This window comes from Xiphophorus hellerii, chromosome 12 (genome assembly GCF_003331165.1).
Source record: "Xiphophorus hellerii strain 12219 chromosome 12, Xiphophorus_hellerii-4.1, whole genome shotgun sequence".
NCBI lineage: Eukaryota > Metazoa > Chordata > Actinopteri > Cyprinodontiformes > Poeciliidae > Xiphophorus > Xiphophorus hellerii.
In genome coordinates this window covers 19,740,638-19,763,602 of record NC_045683.1, presented here as the reverse complement: position 1 = coordinate 19,763,602, position 22,965 = coordinate 19,740,638, and the positions used below count along the sequence as shown (strand labels likewise).

At 37.6% G+C, this 22,965-nt stretch overlaps 1 protein-coding gene and 1 long non-coding RNA gene across 2 annotated transcripts; both read right to left on the bottom strand.

Moving 5' to 3' along the window:
* Nucleotides 1-6,230: 6,230 nt before the first annotated feature.
* On the bottom strand, nt 6,231-13,223 carry LOC116729783 (aquaporin-3-like). The gene is made up of 6 exons (XM_032578559.1): nt 13,030-13,223; nt 9,377-9,503; nt 9,069-9,206; nt 8,844-8,959; nt 8,525-8,742; nt 6,231-7,602 (listed from the first exon to the last, which is right to left on the bottom strand). The coding sequence occupies exons 1-6, from the start codon at nt 13,135-13,137 to the stop codon at nt 7,395-7,397; spliced, it is 915 nt and encodes a 304-aa protein (XP_032434450.1). The 5' UTR covers nt 13,138-13,223; the 3' UTR covers nt 6,231-7,394.
* Nucleotides 13,224-17,989: 4,766 nt separating this feature from the next.
* Nucleotides 17,990-22,766, bottom strand: LOC116730006 (uncharacterized). Its single transcript, XR_004341237.1, has 2 exons — nt 20,872-22,766; nt 17,990-20,605 (listed from the first exon to the last, which is right to left on the bottom strand). It is a non-coding gene; the product is annotated as an uncharacterized LOC116730006 (long non-coding RNA).
* Between the last annotated feature and the right edge of the window lie 199 nt (nt 22,767-22,965).

The window sequence follows — 22,965 nt, the reverse complement described above, 5'->3', positions numbered from 1 at the left end:
GCTGATATTTCTACCAGACAATACATAGAGTGCTGAGGACACAACCCTGAGAAACGCCAGTGTTGAGCAGCTCTTTTGAAAATTTTGCTCAGACGAATATCCAAAAGAAAGAAATTACAGATCACATAAGTACAAACAAATTCTGTACTTATGTCTACATTGTAAACATCCCTGCATGTAAATTGTGCTGCTTGGTTAAGAACCACACAGAGGATGTCTGGGATATAAAAATAAAATGTCAATATTTTGATGCTTTTAAATATACACTGCCTGGCCAAAAAAAAAGTCGCCACCAAAAAATGGTCACACTCTCTAATATTTTGTTGGACCGCCTTTAGCTTTGATTACAGCCCGCATTCGCTGTGGCATTGTTTCAATAAGCTTCTGCAGTGTCACAAGATTTATTTCCATCCAGTGTTGCATTAATCTTTCACCAAGATCTTGTATCGATGATGGGAGAGTCTGACCACTGCACAAAGCCTTCTCCAGCACATCCCATAGATTCTCAATGGGGTTAAGGTCTGGACTCTGTGGTGGCCAATCCATGTGTGAAAAAGATGTCTCATGCTCCCTGAACCACTCTTTCACAATGTGAGCCCGATGAATCCTGGCATTGTCATCTTGGAATATGCCCGTTCCATTTGGGAAGACAAAATCCATTGATGGAATAACCTGGTCAATCAGTATATTCAGGTAGTCAGCTGACCTCATTCTTTGGGCTCACAATGTTGCTGAACCTAGACCTGACCAACTGCAGCAACCCCAGATCATAGCACTGCCCCCACAGGCTTGTACAGTAGGCACTAGGCATGATGGGTGCATCACTTCACCTGCCTCTCTTCTTACCCTGATGCGCCCATCACTCTGGAACAGGGTAAATCTGGACTCATCAGACCACATGACCCTCTTCCATTCCTCCAGAGTCCAATCTTTATGCTCCCTAGCAAACTGAAGCCTTTTTTTCTGGTTAGCCTTACTGATTAGAGGTTTTCTTACGGCTACACAGCTGTTCAATCCCAACCCCTTGAGTTCCCTTTGCATTGTGCGTGTGGAAATGCTTTTGCGTTCACAATTAAACATACTCCTGAGTTCTGCTGTTGTTTTTCTTCGATTTGATTTGACCAAACGTTTAAGTAATCGCCGATCACGATCATTCAGGATTTTTTTCCGACCACATTTCTTCCTGGAAGACGATGGTTCCCCACCATCCTTCCAGTTTTTAATGATGCGTTGGACAGTTCTTAACCCAATTCTAGTAGTTTCTGCAATCTCCTTAGATGTTTTCTCTGCTTGATGCATGCCAATGATTTGACCCTTCTTAAACAGACTAACGTCTTTTCCACAACCACAGGATGTGTCTTTTGCCATGGTTGTTTAAGAAATGAGGAGTTACTCATTGCATCAGCTGGGGTTAAATAACTTGTTGCCAGCTGAAAGATAATCGCCTATGCAGTACTTATCCAATAGGAGGCTTCTACCTATTTGCTTAGTTAAATCCAGGTGGTGACTTTTTTTTTGGCCAGGCAGTGTATATTTTGATAAATAACCGTTCAGCCTTGCCAGGTCAGTTTCATATCCAAAAGAAGTGCTTCTCAGCAACGTTTTGCTTTTGGATACTGAACTGATTTAACCTCTACTGAGGGCTTCATTATGCAAGAAGCTCTGAAAGTAAACAAGTCATCAGAGAATAATTATTAGTAACCAGATGCTGTGCGTTTGGTGTTTTATACACACATTATCAGTTGTCTTGCTCAGCAATTTCAGTTTCTGACAAGTCTCATAAACTGTGTATGTGCTCTGGTAAGACGAACACATAAAACCATCAGCTATATAGCTGGATAAGTACAACTGCAGAGTTTTGACAGATTGTGGTTTTATGTTTTAGTGCGCTTCATGACAAACTGCACATTAGGTCACACAAATATGTGAACCAATAGCTTCAGATACCAATGTAGCAATGTATGTATATGTTTTAACTGCCTAAAAAAGAATGAAATTAGAGATAATAATGGTTTGGCTGCAAGAAAACAACTTCTTGTCAAAGAACAACAATAAATACTGTAGTTTTTAAAAAATGTCTAAAAGTTGTGCCTGGATTGGAAGTGGACATAATTTAGTGATTAATCTCAAAGGTAGAAGAACAGAATTTTATCCACTGGCATATAGACTCTCAAGCCCCAGAACAGTAGCATTACCGGTATGCACGTTTTTGATTTTTTTTTTAAATTTCATATTCCATGTTAAAGGATTTTTCTCCTCTGTTTAAGTATCACACCAAAACCACACTAACTAAAATGAGCCTGGGGGGAAATGAGTCAATGACCCACCCCTCCTTTTAGTGGTTTAAGTTGATGTCCCCTGTATCTTTCCAAAGAAGACCAACGCAAGTGTTGCCATTGCGTGTTTCAATGTGTGGACGGCTCTGAAACCACCTGGGGTGAGGATAAGGGGCTGCGGTGGAAGTGTCTGATAGGTTGAACCTGAGCGACTACTCTACTATTTAATGCCAGTTATTCATGTTTTACAGGAATGTTTTGTGTTTTTTGGGATGTTTTACATAACATTTTCACTTGGAAAGAAACCAAGTGACAGCGTGAACTTTTCACATTTTGTCAATAAGCTTTAATGTATTTCAGTAGGATCCATCTCTCCCCCCCCAAAAAAACATACCTAGGAAAGAAAATGTTTGTTTTTTAAAGCTATTTTTAACATTTATTATATAACAGCATACAAACACATATTTGCTATGTTTTAGCTTTTCAATTTGTTGTTAACTTGATTTTCGATTAGCAACAAAAAGTTCTCCTGGTCAGAGATTCGGTTTTATTCAGGAAGCCCAAATAACTTTCTGGTTATGCAGTATAATGAACAAAGCGTGTATGCAAAATAGTAACCACTGTTACTGTTTTTGCGTGTTTCAATGTGTGCTATTACTATAAATGTATAGTAATAGTAATCTAAAAATTTAGGAATCAAGTCTTTAAGTATTAATACTAGTAGTTGCATAAAATATTAAAACACACTACTCTGGCTGAAGGATCTGTGTCGTTCTTAAAACTAGAAAAAAAAAAAAATATCAAGTTTAGGCGCACAGGGAATGTTGGTAAGTTTTTCCAGATATGAAAACCTTTTATTATCTACTTTGACTGATTGAAGTGGCTGTGACTGAAAGCAGTGCAAGCACAAACATGTTCAATCACATGGGAAGAACATTTTAAATAAGGTGGTGCAGTATAATGAACAAAGCGTGTTCATTAATTTGAACCCCAAAATATTCGTTACATTTTCCTGACAGCCTCTTCATGAGGTGTTGTAAGATATTGCTCCGGACTGAAGAGAATATTTTTGTAGAGAATATTTTCCTAACGCAAAGCAAAGCATGCTGGTATGTTTCCACTAAAACCTGGAGCAGTGAGTCGTTCTCGGTGTAGATGGGAGCCACATCTTTACGGCCATTGCAGAATGTTGTTTGCATAACGTCTTTAAAGAGTTATACTGGTGATATTACTGGTTCTGGTAACACCACTACAAACTGGAGAATGTTGCAGCACTGCTGACGGAGAATCTCCACCATCAGTCAATGACCTGGTTTGCTTTCCTTACATGAAATCTTTTTCGCATTTTCAATGCCCCTCATCTGACCTGCTTTAACTTTTTGCAACCCACTTGTTTTGAGTAGATTACCTTAGATTCCCCCAAAGGAAAATGCATGAGAAAAGTTTTACAGGTTGGGAAAAGTACAGGTACTCCCACCACACACTCAGTTTTGGACTCCGCCCTCTCCTGTGGAAATGTTCAGGTTTGTACATGGGTTCAAGAACAAATTGCTACCTCTGTCTGTCAGTTATGTGATATTGGGAGTTTGCGTGGATTAATTTGACACTGAGAACAGCTGTCTTCATTAGATATTACTACACATCTTTCAGGAAGCTATACAATATATGTCATTAACTCCCATGTATCGTGTTCCCTTCTTGTTTGTTTCTTTTAAGCAGCCTTTATGTCCAACATGTTTTAAGTAAATCTTTTTTTCTAAACTTAAAAGAAAGTGTTTAATTTTTAAAACATTTTTATTGAGGCATTACATTCATATTCTAACAGAAGGGTATGAATGGCATGTGTCTGTTAATGCCAGTAGCTTAACTTACTGTGAAACTTCTTATAAAGAATAATTACACACAGACTAATGTGTTCAATTTAAATTCAAAAGTGCCGTGGTGCTACCGTTTCATCACTTTCAGCACCGATGTTAAATGTATAAAATAAACGCTCTCTATCGTGGAATCACCCATGGATGGATTTCTTTATTGGTTAACTTTTTTGAGGGATACACAGTGAGTGTATCTTGATTTTAGTAATTATGAAAGAGCAATATTCTGTTATCCCTCCATAGAAATGGGCAGCATCCAGATGGACAATAAAACACTTTTAATATACTGTAAGTTGATGCTTTGACATGATCACAGCACTGCCACAAAAAATCCTCAATGTACAAAAATCCTCAGTAAAACAAAATATTGGAAAATCAGACACCAGACAAGTGAATCACAGCAACGTCATGAGCCGGTGTAACGCTGAACTGAGGCGGTGAAGCTACCAGTAGCAGAACCGTAGGGCTGCACCAATAAGCTAACAGAAACACTGAAGAGAAGAAGAGCTACCATCGGTACAGTTGTGGCTAAGCATGTTTTAATGTTACACAACACCGTTTTAGCAAGTTGCTCAAAGTCTAAACTGGTATTGCTGTTTAGACTTTGCAAGGTGTAAAGTTTACCTTGGCGCAAACACCCCCCAAAGGAATCTCAGAGCCCCTCTTTTGTAAAAATTTCCGCCAGTGACCCCTGCCGCCATCTGAACCCCCGTGCCACTCCCGTTGAAAAACGCTATTTTAAATGGTACTCTTAATTTGATAATTGAGGATTTTATCTCATTGGACATAATGACAATCAACACATCTTTTTTTTACCCCTCCAGGTGGTTCTTTTGTGGGCTCTAGTGTCCCTTATATGATAGTTGGCTGACAGGAAACGGGGAAGAAGAGGGGGGAAGACATGCGGCAAATGTCGACGGCCGAGTCGAGGACTCAAGGCCTCCAAATATGGGTCGCGCTAACCCCTACGCCACCACGGCATGCCTGACAATCAACACATCTCAATAAATGACAGTATCATTGAGTCTAGAATCTAGATTAATTCAAAAAGAAAGTGCTTGCTATACCATGAATATGACAGAGGAGCAGTATGGGTAGATGCAAAATCCTGCTGGAAAGTGAAACCAGTAACTTTATAAAGCAAGTCAGATAAACAAAGAATGAAGTGCGGCATAAAATCTCTGTTAGATGGTCGACCTGACGCTGAAACTGATAAAACCCAATGATCCAACATGAGCAGACGACGCGACATTGCCGCATACAAGCATCTTGGATTCTGTGCCTCTCCACTCTTCCTCTGAGCTTTTGGATGTACTGTAGTTATTGAAATAAATGAACTTTCAATTATTTCCTAATTAAATTAGATGGATTTGTGCAAATATAGTGGATGAAACTACTTTTTTTTCTCTTGCAGAGACAAATGTTCTGAAGCTGCCTGTTTTAACAGTGATGTAAATCAAAAAGAATTGGGCATTGCTGGATTTTGGGATCTATACCAAACAAAAAGCTGACCTGCAAATCCTCCCTTGAAGCTGGGAGGATTTGCATTCATTTTCTTTTAGAGAAGTCTGTCTGTCGATACGGTGTGCACATCAGAAGATGAATAAAGGGCAAGGATGTTAAATCCCCAATATTTTTTTCACAGATTTGCCAAGAAACTTTTGCAAGAGGAATGTTTGGCATGGAGTACCAAGGCCTGAGATGATTTGTGCATATGGAGAAAGCAGAGCTTGGAGATACTGCTGAGAAGCAGCCATGAAATGGGAAGCTTAAAATACCGAAATGTCAGCTGTTTTTTACCCACTGTTTTGCCTGAAGGAATTTATCCTTTGTTGATTTTCCTGTCTAGTCTTGCCGTTTGTTTCACTGCACTTCTGCAAAGGCATGCTTTATTTGTGGAATAATAAAGCTCTAAATATTTACTTGAGAAGTAAATTATGTCAAATCATGCTATATCATTTTGGATGTGAATATGACCAAAATGATATAGTCCAACTAGTGTCATCCACAAAAAAATCTTCATGATTTACAAAAAAAAAAAAAAAAAAAAAATTGGTTAAAGAAGGGCACGGTAAGCTTATACTTTTTAAAGTTGTACTTTTTATTTTTATCGGATGTAATCTGATTACAGACACCACCTGATAAAAGCAAGAGAGTAATGCAAGCTACTTTCAGGCTACAGCATAAAAACAGAACTTCATTATTTTGGAATCAAAGCATTTCCTCCCAGCCTTTGCACAAAACACAAACCAGAAACATTTTAGTTTTACACCCAATATGCGTGCAGTTGCACAATATGCAAAAACATCAACCGCTGTAAGAACAACAATAACAAAAACCCCAGCAAAAAAGCAAAACAAAAGCTCAATGCCATTTATACAAACACTATGATAATATTTAATAATTTCCCTATAAGCACCAAAAATTCTTTAAAAGGGACAGTTTTATCTGGGTAAACATTTTTCAAAAAAAATTTATTTGTCTCAAATAGAAAAGGACATGTGGGATTTTTTGTAAAAGTTTTTTGGTGCACTGAACTTGCGTGAACAACAGCTGAAAAGAGTTGCTTTAAAAGAACAGTGGTTAATCTCAGAATGTAACCGGAAACCTGCTGTCTGCTCAGCTTAACACAGTTAACAAACATGGCTGTTGGTTAACTGTAATGATTGTTTACAGTAATCATTACTGTACACAGAAATGATTTGTTTATTAACTAGATGCAGTTTATGAGTTGTTTTTTTATTTTTGTAATGTTCTTCCAAATACATACTTTCATTAGTTGGCATTTTGCTAAATGTTACCTTGAATTTATCTTTTAAAATGACCAGGACAAAAAAATAAAAGACAACAAAATCTCAAATTTCCATATAAAGACTCTTTACTAGAAAACTTACTTGACAGACAAAAAATATTTAAAAAATTGCAAGAAAAGCAATGTCATAGTATAAAATACTGCTAAAAGATGATAAGACACGTTCATTCAGATTAACATCTCTGAAGTGAAATAATCCTTGAAATCCTTTAGAAATAGTGTCTCTACTCATACTGTACACAGAAATTCCTCTACAATATAATACAGCTACACAACAATGTAAAGAAAATGTGTTATTAGGACTGTTTCTTAACATACAACATATAAGTGGCAGGAATAATACAGCTGTGCTATATCGATATTTACGTGTGTAGATTTCGGAGCCACTTGCTGCATGTCTAACATTCAGGACAAGTCCTTCTGAACCTAGCTTTAGCAATTAGCATCTTTGTCGTTATAATTAGATTTGGGGTTGGAGTTGATGTTGAGTTGCAGATTTTCCTCTTTGTTTTTGTTCTCTTTCCGGTCACGCACTTCTCCCTCCACATGGAAGCCAACCATTAGCTGATAAATCATCGTGCCAATAATGGCACCAATGAATGGGGCTAAAGTCGGCACCAGAAACCAGCCATCTTTAAACCTGAGGGAAAAAAGAGACAAGAATGTCATTAAGAATGATACAAGTGACGTAAAGAGGAAGAAATATAGCATTTCGGAGCAATAAAACATACAGTTTGAAATTGTAAGACATGATCTTTTCATTGTTTTTTTTAATAGGGCAGAAAATTTACTTTAGAAGTTATTTCTGATGACAACCCCTTGTGCCTGCACTTCTCTTTGAAACAGAAAGTGAGCTCCATATGATAACATTTCTTCCAAATAAATGGGAAATAGAAATGAGACTTCTTTCACCTTTTTTTAAAATTATGTTTACTGATACATAATAAAAAAATCATGCATCAGTCCTGACAGACCAAAAAAGAATAGAACACTTTGCGCCAAAGAGAAATCTTTGTAGTGCTCCATGGAAGTGAACATGTTAATAATAATAATAATAATAATAATAATAATAATAATAATAATAATAATAATAATAATAATAATAATAATGTCTGGTTCATCTTCACCAACTATAAACAGTTTCTCATTTTTAAACAACCTTTTCCAAAAATTATGGAACAAAAAAATTAGAAATCTAAGATTTAAGGGATTTATTTCTCATCACTTGATGAAAAGCTAATAAACTTCAGCTCAAGTGGCAGACTGCTGTCGCCTATTTTTGAATTGGGTAGCTATTGTCTCTGAGCTTGGTGAGCCAAAAGCACTTTCATCATTCTTTGTCAACTTTTGAATTTAGTAGCTTTTTTTCTTTAATAGACACCGAAATGAACATAACTAAGAGAAAGAATTCTTGGCGCCTCTGAAAGGTAAAAGTTGTGACCATTATGATCTATGCTATGGGGTTAATGTAAGTCTAAAGGCTTCTAACGAATCTAGATCTCACATGGAGTCTCCATACCCCCAAATACTGGCCAAAAAGAAGCCAAGAATTTGTTTATTACGTGAAAACTGCAGTTCCCCAGCCAGCGATAGCAGAGAAAAGACGTGGTCCGAGATCTCTGGCAGGATTGACAGCGTAACCAGAATTGAAGCCCATTGACTGTCCAATGACAAGAACCACAAATCCCACAGTGAAGGCCTCCAAGCCCTGGGGGATTGGGTTGTTGTACGGGTCCACAATCGCCAGAATGCAAACAATGAGGGCTGCCGTGCCAATAATCTGTGTAAAGAAAAAAAAAAGACATGTGGGAATGAAAAAAACGTAGATTTCATGACAATATGAAGTTTTCTGTTAATAAAACAAATTTGTTTTTAAAGTACCTGATCAAAGAATCCATTCACAATTGAGAGGTGATTTGCGGGATAGGTGGCAAAAATGCCAGCAGTGGAAGAATCGTCAGTGAGATTGAAACATCCTGGAAAGTCCCACAGGGCATCTAAAGCAGAAGAATGAAAAAAGCAATATTTACATATCACAATCTGACACAGAAAGTTTTCTGAATGTGATAGGATAATTGTTGAATCCCTGCAGGAGTCATTACTTACCGTAGTACATGGCAAAGATAATGGAAGCACCAAAAAAAGCTCCGATTGTCTGAAAGAGGAAATACATGGGGAACTTTCTCCAGCGCTCTCTTCCAAGCAGGCAAAGTGAAAATGTCACTGCAGGATTCAAATGTCCACCTACAGGGGGCATTGTGTAAACATCATATGAACTACAGAGCAGGCATGACATGATGTAAAAATTTATATTAAGTAAAATTTAACAATGATGATATGGTCATCATCCAAAAACAAGCAGTTAAAGTGATTACAATTAGCAAGGAGTGTGGGAGTGTGCTGAGTTTGCTTACCTGATACTTGGCCGCAGATCAGAATGCCTAACATGGCAGCAAAGCCAAAGGCAAAGTTGACAGAGAGGAACCTGCCGTGGGAGCCACCGCTCAGCACACTTTGGGCCACAGCGCCGCAGCCAAACATCTAAAAGGCAGAAAATCAGGTTGACTTTACATAATATGATATTGTTTGCTGATGCTGAATCATATCTCGATGTAAATATCTGCGAGGAGCAGTAATGAAAAAACACAGTTGCTGTCAGTGAAAAAGAAAAAAAATGTGCTTCGTTAAAGTTGCTTCTAATAATGGATTTTTCAGTGTGGTCCCAACACACAGAGATCTTGTTGGTCATTTTTTATCATTTTAACACACGAACAACACTTCTTTTGTCATGCATCAAGGTCAAGCTGAGAGGTGAAAATGTACCTGGACGAATGTTATCAGTGAACCCAGTTAAACAAAAAACTATTGAAGCTGGAAAAAATGAACTCTATTGTGGTTCTGAAGTAACAAAGGAGTACAGTGCTCTGTATGTATGAACAGGTCACTGAGGTTTCCTAATTTTGAGCGTAAATCTTCTAGAAAAGTTTCAAAAGGGGAACCAGAAGAGGGCTATTCTCATACATTGAAAGCACAAGACACATAACTCTATCACTATATTAAAGTTTGTTCTGTTAAATAACATGTATACAACGACGACAAATAACTATATACAAAAATATGTACATTTAAAAAAAATAAATGTAAAATATAAAATGGAATGTCTAAACTCGCATAAATTATAGACATAGAATTTATATAAAAAATATATAGAACGGGAGCCAGTTGGGGCAAGAAAAGAATATCAATCACTGTCTACTTTTTTTGTAGACAGTGGTCAAAAAAGGATTTCACTGTGGAAAACACAAAGAAGAATTTACAGCTTTGTTGTTTTGCTTTTGACCCTTTCAACTGTTTCCCCCCCTTTTTTTATTGTCATTCTGCTTTTTTTTTTTTTTTTTTAGATGCCTGGCTTTACAGATCTGTGTGATCCATGTTTAGGCTTTGACTTTGTGAACCAAAGGATGAGCACGCGATTCAGCAAAACCACACCGCTCAGAAGTTGAGGTCAGGCTTGGGGATAACCAAAGTGAGAACTGGCGCCTGAGTGGCCAAAGTCGCTGAACTCAGTAGTCTGAACCACCAATCCTGCTTTTGTTTTTCTTTTGCACATAGGCTTTGATAAATTATATGCAAAAAAAAACCCTTCAATGTCTTTCCAGCTGTGACCACTATGGCTGGAAGAATTATTTCGTTTACAGCTCGGCTGAAAGAATGTGCATTCCATTTCAGCAGCAGATGCATCTGAAGAAGGCCTTAAGGAGATTCTTCCAAATTTTAGACTCACTCACTTGAACTTTCAAAATCACTCATCAGATTTGACCTGTCAAAGTCCACAGTCATCACTGTCTCATGTTCATACCAGGATTCAAGTGCATAACATTGGCACAGAATACCAAGGTTACATTCTCTAACATTTAAAGGGGAAAAAAAAGTTACATCTGGAAACAAATATGTGTTGTTCACAGATGAAGGAATGATTTGAAAACTCTGAGCTAAAGGACAAGAAAATCTCATTTAAGAAAAAAACATACCGAAAAATCCTTTTTGTGAAATGGAGGAGATGCACATATTTATTTCAGTGAGCTGCATAATTAGAAAATAGCAAACACACCACTGTCATTATTGCTAAAACCATAAGTCAAGAAAAGGAAAGCATAAAAACTATGGGAAATTTGCCTGCAGACAAGTGTATGCAGCCACAGCACTGCAGTGTTTAGTCCTTAATGTCAGACGCATTAGATTACAAATGATGAACCTTCAGCTTGGAAGTGCATGCTTCCTTACTCAGATTGAATTCTGTTTAAAAGCTCTACATTTAATTGAACATAAGTGTGACAAAACATGATATTATCCTGCTGTGGTTTGCTTCAGAGCAGCAAACAAGACTGAACCAACTTATGCATCTAATCATAGCTACTGTAGAACTTTGAACACAGTTGGGGAGCTTGTAAAAAATCCTCTGCAGCCAGCCCACTGAGACACACACTTGGCAATTGTCTGTAGGAAAAAAACCCTTCTGGCCAGATCCCTTTCTCTAAATCCCCACCTGTGTGGCATCTTTTCGAATTCAGCAGGAGGATCTCACATGGCCATGGCAATACTGTCAGATGCTTTAATGGAAAATTCTGACCTGCTGCATAATAATAACAAAAGTCATTATCTTCCTGCATTTGACATTTTAATCAAGATGAATCAATAATCTGTTCTGACAAGTACAGATGTTGACTTGAAAACGTCCGACAACGGATGATTCTTTTTAGATTTTTTCCCCCCACATGGACTGAAGTCACCCTGTTTGGTGACGCAACAATTTAAAGAGACCAAACCAATGCAGGTATGCAGATACACCCACCCACACACGCACACATACACACACCCTAAAATGTCATTTATCATCATTAGTTGTTCTGTATTTACCAAACTGCTTTATTTAAAACCTAAATAGTGAAAATTACTGAATCATATGAAATAAAATGAAATAATAAGTTCCTTTAGGAGAAATAAAACCCTTATATGACATGTGTTGAATTTACTGAGGAAGTAAAATTCTGTCAAACGTGTCACTGTTGTAAAGCTAACCACCTGTTGTTGATATATGTCACCTGTCAGGTAACTTCACCACGCCTAGTTACATCACAGCATTCACAACTGAAGCCTTTTAACGTCAAAAATATTTCAGTTTGGAGCCGTTTTGCCTGAAGGATCATGAAAAGGAGTCAGGGTGGTACTGATCCAAAGTAAACGGTAACTCAATGTTAAAACTCTATGGTCTCCTGCTTAACGCGATGTGCTAGCAGCATTTAAATCAATAACTTCAAAACTAATTTTATCCAAAGAATCAGTTAAACAATGACTGAAGTAAACCAGAACTCACTGAGTTTTACACTGTGATCATGTTCAAAATAAAATAAATAAAAAATAAAGTTACTGTGGCACAGAAAGCCAATTTCAATCCCTAAATTATAACTTAGGAAAAGCAGAACATACAATTTCTTTCCCATTGGATTAATTATAGAGAAAATTTCATATTTTCATATACATATTCTAATGCAAAAACACACTTGACACATGATGAAAAATAAAAGGAGGTTTACTTTTTTTTTGGCTCCAGTATGTTGATTAAACAAATAATGGTTTATTTAACATGTGACTCTGAACAGCGAGTTACTTTGCTGTTTTATCTCAGTCCACTTTGACTGAGAAAGGAACATTCATCAACCTCTTTTATTTCACCGTCATCCATCACTTTTCTGCATTCAAAGATGTTAGATAAGAAGGACTGCTATCTTTACGATTTAACGAATAGAAAGACAAAACTATTCTCTGGTGCAGAGTTCATGTCTTATCAGAAAATAGAGTTCACCTTTCATTAGATTAAATATGGGTTGCTCATACAATCGGTATAATGTGTGTGTATATATATGACATTTAAGGATTTACACTGAGTCCCTTTAAAGTACATAACATCTTTTTGTTGTAAGTGTGTTTTTTTTAAAATGCATACCACAGTTTATCCCTCTAAGTGAGCATCTTAAGTGGTGTCTGGACCACATATACACCGACTTACCACAAGGATGAGAGTGCCAAGGCACTCTGCCAGGGCCTGGCGCAGCAGCAGGTTACGGATCTGAAAGAAGCGGGCCAGTTTGTCCAAAATAAACTTCTGTAGACCCATTTTGTTGAAGGCTGGTGAGCTGGTGAGAAGATACAAACAAAGCAGACGCACAGGGTCTTCCTGAGTGGTTCTGAAGGTGGAGGGCCAGAGCTCCTTCTTAAATAGCAGAAATAGGCTTGGACCTGCCCACATCACCTCCCATCATCTGTGACTCACAGTCTGGTTTCTCTCTCAGGCTGTTTTTTCCCCCTCCCTAAAAGTTACTAACATGTAAAACACAAATGCATGTTTTCCCCACTTCTAGGTACTCTTCCATTCCTCTTTTCCCCACAGTGTGAGAAAATGAAATATGCATTTTGGTGTCTGTAAGAATGATCACACAAACCACAATTTGTAGTTCCAGGTACAGCTTTGGAAAAGCAGAAAACCTGTTGCAGATCTAAATCACTTCTCTAAAATCATGGGTGAAGTACAGCATCTGCCTCTGTAATAAAAAACTAAACCGGTACAAACACCTAAACAAGCATAGTGCTCTGAACTCGCTGAGTCCCTGTTTGCTCCATGGTGCTTCCTCTAAAATATAGAGAAACTGATGTTCAAGTTTAGACAAAAAGTAGGATGTAAATAATACATTTCAAATATACTTCAACAATCACATTTATAAAAAGAAAGTTTAAATCATAACACTTGGTATCACACTCCACTGTCTAATGACACATATCAGCCACTGTATTTAGACTGGTAACATGGAAATATCAAAACAAGGGTTGTCTTGATCCAGTCATTGAATCCTGGTCCTTCATTAAGCTCAACTTTCACTTCTGTCAACTTACTGTGTGTATTTACGTCAGTACTAGTGAGATTTATGTAGCATTTTGCATACCTGATAGCTACCAGACTTTTTTTGGCATGTCTGTCAAAACTGTATTGTTGTTTGTGCACATCATGTTTCATCAAATCTGTATTTTCTGGTTTTAACCTATGACTTTTTCTTTGTTTACAATGACATAGAACAGGTGACAAAGAGGTTATCCATTGGTCCCTTGTAGCCTAGCTGTAATGTAAAGAGCTCTGCTAGCTGTGTTCAGGTACACACAGATTTTGAGTCATCAAATTATTTGATTTTAAATCCTAAGCACTAACTTTCTAAAGTAGGTGAACAACTTTTTCTGTAAGGTTTGGCAGCACAAAATTGGACAGAAATGCATTGAAATATGTTCAAAGCCAAATTATCAACAAGTCTGATCAAAACAGACTTGTACAAGCAAGCAGCCTACCCACATGCTGGACATGAAAATATTAACCCTAACAAGATAATTTTTTTTTTTTTTGGACAGGCATTATATCATACCGAGCCAGACCCATTCTCCTTTAACATAAGCATTTTTCTTTATAAGGTTGCTGCTTACTGGATATTTTTTTCATTTTCAAACCAATTTCTGTGAACCGGAGGTATGGCTTTGTGTAAAAATCCAAACAAATCAACAGTTTGTGAAATATTCAGGCCAGCATATCTATGATCAACAATCATAATACTAAAGTCATGTACTGTAAATCTACTTCCTCCTCAATTCTTAGTCAGGTTTGACATGCTAGGTTTCTGTGCTTCTTGCAGTGATGCTCTAAATTCATCTGTAATGTAATTCATGCCTGTTTTACGCACTTACATAACCATTGTCGCTTGTTCTCTCCCAACACATTTATCGGATCAGTTCTTTTGAAAGCTTATCAGCCCCATGTCTCACTCAATAGAAATGTGGTTCCAATTAAAACCAATCAGACATGGCCTTGTCATTAGTCATAGGCATATCAATACCTTTTCTGTATTTTTCCATCAATTTAAGACTTATTGATATGTTGGATTTCAGCTTACATTTCACAGATGTAACCGCTAGAGCATAAGACGCTTCATATTTTGGTGATTGCTTCTTGATCTCCAACCAGCAACTAAAGTAAGTTACCCCTAAGAAAAAAACTTTTCTTCAGTGTTTTTTCCTGCAGCATACTGCCACCTTCTGTAAAGGATACTTACTGTTTGTGAAGTTTAATTTCTTTATTTGAATAAATTCTGTCATTGCTTTCTTGAATTTTGTTGTGTTCTTTTTTTCATATTCAATTCTACACAACTTAAACCTGAGGCATAAAATTTGGCCCAGATTGGTATCTCAAGATAATAAGTGCATTTTCTTAAAGGCAAAAATGCACTTAAACACAAAGTGTACCTTTAACATTTTGACCTCAAAGTGTTAAAGGTACATTTAGGTTCTGACTCTGACTTGTCCACGTGGTTTTACTTTGTGATTCTATCTTTTTCGGCTTCTAGAGTGATGTCAAAATTAAAGCAAGAGTTGCATTTTTGAGTCACATGTTTCTAGGTATCTTTTCCTGGAATAGCTTGACTCACCAGAAAAAAAGAAATAGATAGGGTAACAAGGAAAGAAACGGTGCACAACTTCCCAAAGAAACTTCTACCACCTTGCTTCCAGGAAAAAGGAGTCATTAGAATTACGAAGCTTGTATCTCGTGTTTTTCTTGTAATTTTTAAGCTTCCATTTTAGAGGTTGTTATGGACGATCCAGTAAACAATGTGTCTACCAGATGTGTACGACTGGTACTGAGAGTGCCAGTGTGCCTGTTGTTTTCCATCATGGAAGACCTAACAGGCGCTGAAAGGTAATGAAGGATTTATTGTGGGATGGGGGCATAACTTTTAGTCAGATGTGTCTGTAAAACTGTTCGCTAGCATGATACACGATCTGGTTGTTTACAGCGTCTGCACATTTTACCAGGATTACAAAGGAAAAAGTAACCCGTTACTTCTTCCTTTGTCAATTCAGCAAAATTAACCCTTAGGGGAACCTTATAATGTTATTTCAATCAGCCTTTACCGTTTGTTGCATTGCAACTACCAGCTTCATACATTTTGTAAGAATTGTATGTGTTAGACCAAGACAAAGTACCACATATGGAGACAAAGATAATTCAAACTGTTCAGTGATAAATAAAATAAACAATGCAAAATGTTTATTTTACTATGCCGTAGCAGGTTACAGATTCCACAGAGGTCTTGTGTCCGTGAGAGTTGCAAGAGTGCCAAGCGGTTCTCTTGGGACATTTATAGAAGCCCAAACGGTTCCTATCCATACCATCAAAGTCAACTGGTTACAACATTCATTTCACAACAAACAAGTGCAAACAGTAGGTCACAGAGCAGTTTAAACACTAGCCAAGGCAAGGGAAATTTATTTAAATGGCATCTATCAGCTACAGACGCCTCAAAGAAGTTAAAAAAAACAACAGCTTTTTTCAACAAACTACTCTCAAACTTTCAAAAAAGTTTGAGAGCAGGCAACAACCAATAAAAAGGTTTGTAACCTTGTTTTAAATGAGATCAGGGTGGGTGCAGTCCTACAGTGAGCAGGAAGATGATTCCACATTTTTGATGCATAAAAACTAAGAGCTGCTTCAGCAAGTTTAGTTCTAAAGTCTGACAAAACTATCGTATTATGTAAAACGGCACACATAATTATAGATTTATTAAGTTATATCTCTATCTATTTTCAGTTTTAATAAATTAATGACATTTTCATTTTTTTTAATAGATTTAGTTATTGTAATTTGGCACTCTTCTCTCTCCATAGTATTTCAAGATTGGCCTGTGTTTAGTTCCATCTATTGTTCTATCAACATCCCCCTATCATAATGCTGGTGCGGTGGGGTCAGGTAAAATTTACCTTTTTTTTTTTTTTTGGCTTCTTAGCTTTATATCGTGTCTCCTCACAGAGCACCCCTGTGGGGACGGGCCTTCCCCACTCAGCTCCACCAGTGGCAGCAGCAATTGGGTAATGGATAGTGGAACTGCAAGTCTGCTGAGCTTATCATAACAAACACTTCTCAGTGCAAAGCTCCTGAGGCCACCTGTAAATGGCACAATGACAGGCATTGTTGTGATGATGTGCTGAAGGCAGAATGTCGGAAAGAGTAGGAGCTTCTTAAAGAGACAAGGCATCAAATGTATGATACAAGGATTTTACAACAACTGTCGGTATTATATAAAATGCCCATGTTCCTGGGAAATACATAATACCGCCCCTTTAATTTACAGCAAGAGGTTTTTCCTGCCTGGCCTGCTGGATTTCTCAGCCTTCCAGATGCTGTTTGTTTACTGATATTCTCTAACAAACCTTTGAAGCATTCACAGAACAGGGGTAAAAGCTGAGATAAATCACTCACAAAATGGATGCTAATTACTATTAAGAAGGCAGGTGCTTGTCCTGGATACAATTTAGGGGCACCTAAATAAAAAAACATGCTTTTCAAATATACATTTTTATGAAAATGTGAAAACCGTGAATCCTTGACTTTCATGTTCGCAATTTCGTGTTGGTCACATTTCCATTAAAATATGTGATTGTAATATGACAAAAAAAACCCCAAAATGCTCATGATTTCATATTTGGGGGTGAGGGGTCGAGAGGCGGAGGACTCCATGGTAAAAAAACCCCAAACAAACCCGGAATGTCTTCACTCAAAACAAGGACATCGTTGTGTTGTACCGGAATGCAGATCTGCACCAGCAACATGCATTTAAAATAGATTTTACCCTTCTAATATTCTTAAAAGAAAGGGTCACCTGAAGTTGATTTAGTCCTCTAAAAAGGGGAATTAAACAAAAGCCTTGCTGTTCGGGGAACAAAAACCACACAAAGAAAAGTTTCTGTCATGATCTCATCGCTATCGGTGGTATATAGGATTAGTTTTTCCTTTCACTAAAATGTGGAACCAGTCCAAGTGAAATCTTAGATAAATTTCTGCAAGACCCTGACAGACAGATTGTCACACTACCAAACACACCAAAAATAAAGCTGAACTCCAAAACATGGGGCACACTCAGTAGCATAGAGACAAAATCTAAGTAATAAACAAGTTGTAAATTTATTCCTCTCATAAAGAACATCAAGAATTTAAGCAAAATAAATGCAGGTGTTTTATCTTTTTGCACATGTTGCATATTTATTGCAGGTGTGACAACGCCAAAGCCACATTTTCTGTACCGTCACTTCTTGGAAAAAACAAGTTCAGGCAGCAAGGAGTGGATGATCTAGTCTTAGATCTAGACTTAGCAAGAAAGGATACAAACACACGTCAGTTCTTGGAACGTCAACTGAACCAACTCTCTGAACTCTGTACAACTGAGGGTACACAACAACAATAAGAATACATTACGTATGCCCATGTCTTGTACTCCAGCAAAGCATCTCCGTGCCATCGCATCGATTTATGTAGGTTAGAATTTCGTGGTCAAGTTTGTACTGTAAAACAAAAAAACAAACAGAAAACCCCCCAAAACAAAACAAAACATTGCTATGCCCAACCTTCAAAAAAAAGAAAGAAAAAGCTTTTGCACATTGAATAGTCCGTTGGAACCTAATGATGTGAAACACTGGTGAATTTCAGTTAGTTAATATCAGTAAAACATAAATGCCATTACTTATATTTTTAATATTGCATCCCTTTGAAGCTAGGCAAGACATTTTCTTGGTCTATTTTGAGCCCTATTTCATTTGGGAAACGTCCAGTGTGTCCTCATGAAATATTGGAACCCATTTAGATGACCTTTTACATAGCAGAGCATTGACTGTCATTTGATCCCCTTTTTAGATAACAAGACCACTCTCACACCAGAAGGTGTTTCCAGGCATGCTGTGAACAACTCCTCTCTCCTGTTTTTCCAAGTATCGTTGTTCAGGTCTTTAGTTATTCTATAATTAATTAGTCATTCTCCTACCAATTTCTTCATGAATGGGGGCCAAAAGACATCTTTTGATGGCGAAAATAATTTATTCTAACTTGGGAGTTACCAAATCACCTTATAAGGGACAACAGCCTCAGGCTTGGACTTGTTGATTCTCATCCTAGTAGCAAATTGTGCTTGTGCCTGCTGGAGTTTTCCACTGGATGGGGCACAAAAGCAAACACAGGACCTTATAATCTGTAATGTTCCAAAACAGACTTACTTAGTCTTAGCTCTAACCTTCAAAACTTGAGTCTCAGTGGTGAATCAAGCCCTCGTTGTCTGTAGATTGCTCCCGCATACTAGGACAATGAAAAACCTATTGCTTCAAGCTGGCAGACCCTACTGTAGTGCAGGAAGCGTCCAAGAGATATTAAGAAGTGACCCACCAGCATTTTGTCTCACCAGCTGTCACAACAGGCAATTTCAGAAACCAAACACCACACTACTAAGACCTTTGCCTAAGACCATTGCTCAGTCCACATATTTGAGTCTGTTCCCGACAGGTACCACAGGTTCATTTTAATCTGTTCAGAAACCTGAGGAGCTGAAGCATTCCCCAGCACCAGCTGCTTTAAAGATTATATTTAATTCATATTTTCAGGTGAGAAGAACTTTTCTTAAACCACAAATCCAAATATTTCTTAGTAGATCTTAGAACATTTTTCTAATGAAAGCATTTGGAATATCTACATGATTGGACAGACATCAAATTTGCACCAAGAAAGACCAAAACATGAAAAAGGAGATTTATGTTATTTAAGCAGTTATACGTACACTACTGTTTGTGTTAGCTGGTCTTACTTCACTGGTCCAGTATAGATGGTTAAGGTACATCAAGGAAGACTCTATTTACAAATTGGGTTACTTCTCTAGACATTTGGTTGGAGAATACATGTAAAAATAACAGGAAAACATGAGAACTGCTTATGTGAGACACAATTCTCATACCTGTTCAACACTCAGAAAAAGAAATTATCCTAATATGATTAATGTTCAAAGTTTAAGAAGGAATGTGGTATGTGTTTACATATGGTACATTCCAGAGTCCTCCTCCTGTAGAGGAATGTTCTGGATTATGTGAATGTGTGTGAATCGTCTAGATCACCGTTGCATTTTCTCCTCGGGGAGGAATCTCTTTTGAGACTATTAAAAACAGACCTTAAAACATATGTCTGGGTAATTCTTGAGTATTGTAAAGAGCTTCAAACTCCCATTGTGGCATGTGAAAAGATGCCACAATAAGGAAGGTTGGACTGGAAATAATAAGGCTGTTATGTGAAGCTACCAAAGGTTTGCCAGAAAACATTTAGTCAACAAATAGCATGATGAAGACCAAGGAACACAGGATACTGTGGAAAAGTTTAGACCTGCGTCTGGCTATTAAACAATATTCCTAGATTGGGCATTTGCAGTAACATCATCATCTGAAAATAAAAAGAGTATGCCATAATACAGCCGCACACTCACGCCGGCAACCTAAGCAAGGGAAATAATGGTCAGCGAAGCTGAGAGGTTTACAGTTACCCTGGATGAGCTGCCAAGATCCTCATAGGGAAGAAAATTCTGTTGGAAATCAAAGTTGAACCCACCCCCCAAAAAAAACCAAACAAACAAAAAATAAAGTCAGGAATAATGCATGATTTGTCTCTGTTAGAAACGTTTAATGCATCAGTAACAAATCGATATCCAGATGAAACCTCTCCAATTTACTCCTAATCTTTGCAGCCAGTCCTGCCAAACCAAACAAATGGGAGAAGGTGCTCTGATTAGTGGAGCAATACACACATGGACAAAAAAGTTAGTGATTTTCTGTTACTGACAGAAAAGCCCACAATAGTCAATGAAATAACCTAAAATGCAAAGAAATGATAAAAATGCAAAAAGAAAATAAAAACAGCATATCCTTTCTATACTGCTTTGCAGCTATGCTGACTTTTGTGGTAGTTTATCAGCATATGTACATATTACATATGTACAATTTGTGAGACCAACTTTACCTAGGTTTCGACTCCTTCTGTTTCCAGTCTTCAAATACAAGAACGGGATTGTTCTGTAAAGGTGACGTCTCTCCCTTCAAATAACAGCAAAACAAGTTCAGTTCAAAAAGTTGACGAGCTTTTATCTGACCGTTCCTGAAAAAACTGCAGCAGCATTTTCACCTGTCGGAACCAAAGACATGTTAAGCAGGTCCAGATGGTGAGGAGCTCAAGGTAGAGTGTTTTTTTTTTGTTTTTTTTTAAGCCAAGGAGCCAGGAGATATTGCTTTTATTGTAGTCTGTTCACTCTGGTTCCAACAGTGTCTCAGAATCAATTTTCCACAGACCGCCTCACTCCAAAGTAAGGCTCTCCGTGGCCCTTCTCAGCTCTGACTCCATAATGCTGCACATGAACATACTTTGCAAACTGCATCCAGGAGTTTGATCTATTAGTCAGAGGTCAGCTAAAGGGCTGAGAGTGTGAAGTCTGAACCCTCAGGGTTTGAGATGATGAAGCCCATTTAAGCAGAGACCCCTCCTTAGGTCCCCTCTCAAAACCCACCTTTATTGAAAATCCCAATAAAGGGTTTAGTTAAGTATTAATTTCCTTTGAACCCCCCCCCCATCCTTTGCCTAAATCATCTGTGTCCTGTGAAACTTTACTTCGGCTTTCAGTCTTTGCGATACACTTATTTAGTTTTTAATAAGATATAAAAAAACATAAACATGGCACACGTTCCCCCAAGAGAAATCCCGCCTTATTATTTGCAAGTCAGCACGATGTTGTAGGATGGATAATATGGTGGTTGCACAATCCTCAGCCACATTTAGACAGTCATTCCTGGGAAAAACTTGTCAAACTAAATCAGTCTAAAGCCAAATTAGATCTTTCGAAGTTTCATTTATAAGGGTATTAAAGCTGTCTTGTGCTTAAAGATTAAATCTAATGACCCAGTATGATAGATGTACCTTGAGGGCTGTGTCTGTTATCTCCCTTGATATTTTTCCTAGAACACAAGCAGAGGGAACAGCCCTTTCCACGAATCCCATATAGCAACGGACATCTAAAACCGCCATCTACACAGAAAAGACATGTCTCTGCTTGACAGTACTTTGACTACAGTTTCAGTTTGAAACAAGGTGTATCAAAAACAATGCTCAACATAATACATCACCAAACAAACAGAAAAAAATTTTCCAGAATCCAGTTTCAGTTAGAAAATTACACCCTTCGCAGTGACTTACAACTTACAACTCAGTTGACTAAATGTCAGCAGGGTGGGAACTGTTTACTGCCTTACTACATGGTCTTTCTACAGTTTACTGAATCAAAATAATATTAATAACAAAATTACAGTCTTTATACATTTGATTTTTGATCTCGTTATGAGAAATGCTCCAAATAAGTTAGATAAAGATCAAAACTGGCCACATTTCTGTGGATTGACTTTTATTATTGCTTGGTATATCAAACAATAAAAAGCTTTAAAGGGAGCCTATCGACATGAAGTTAGCACCATATGTTTGTAATAAGTGATCTACTCAAAGAAATCCACACAAGAACAGACTTGTGTGATTAATAAAGTGGAATGACAGAGAACAGATGTTGAACACTTTAAGCAAAGAATGTACAAAAATCTCCAGAAGGTGGAAATTGGTCAGTATTCTAAAAAAAAACAAAAAAAAAATCTGCTCCCCATCAGCTTTTGGTCAATAATTACCAAGGAACTGCACCAGAAATGCAGCATGAGGGGTAAAAACAATGAGCTATCTGAAGTCCTTCACCATCATACAGGTGCAAAACATGTACAGATGCATTTCTTAACTCCTCAGTATCGCACTGAGCCTCGTTACGGTCATAATCTGGAAGGGGAAAGAACTCGGCTCAAGATGAATCAAAGGAGTGATCAGAAGAGGTGTTCAAGGTCTGCTTGTAAAGAGGATTAGGAATGTAGGTGGAATTAGCACATACAGTTTTTCCACGGAAACATTGTGTAATGAAACTGCATTGGTCTGGGCACTTCTTGCAAAAGACTCCACCCCGGAAGAAAAAGCCTGCATGTCAATATCAACAACAAGTTTGGAGGAGAAGCTGTTCTGCATATTACCCTAAAA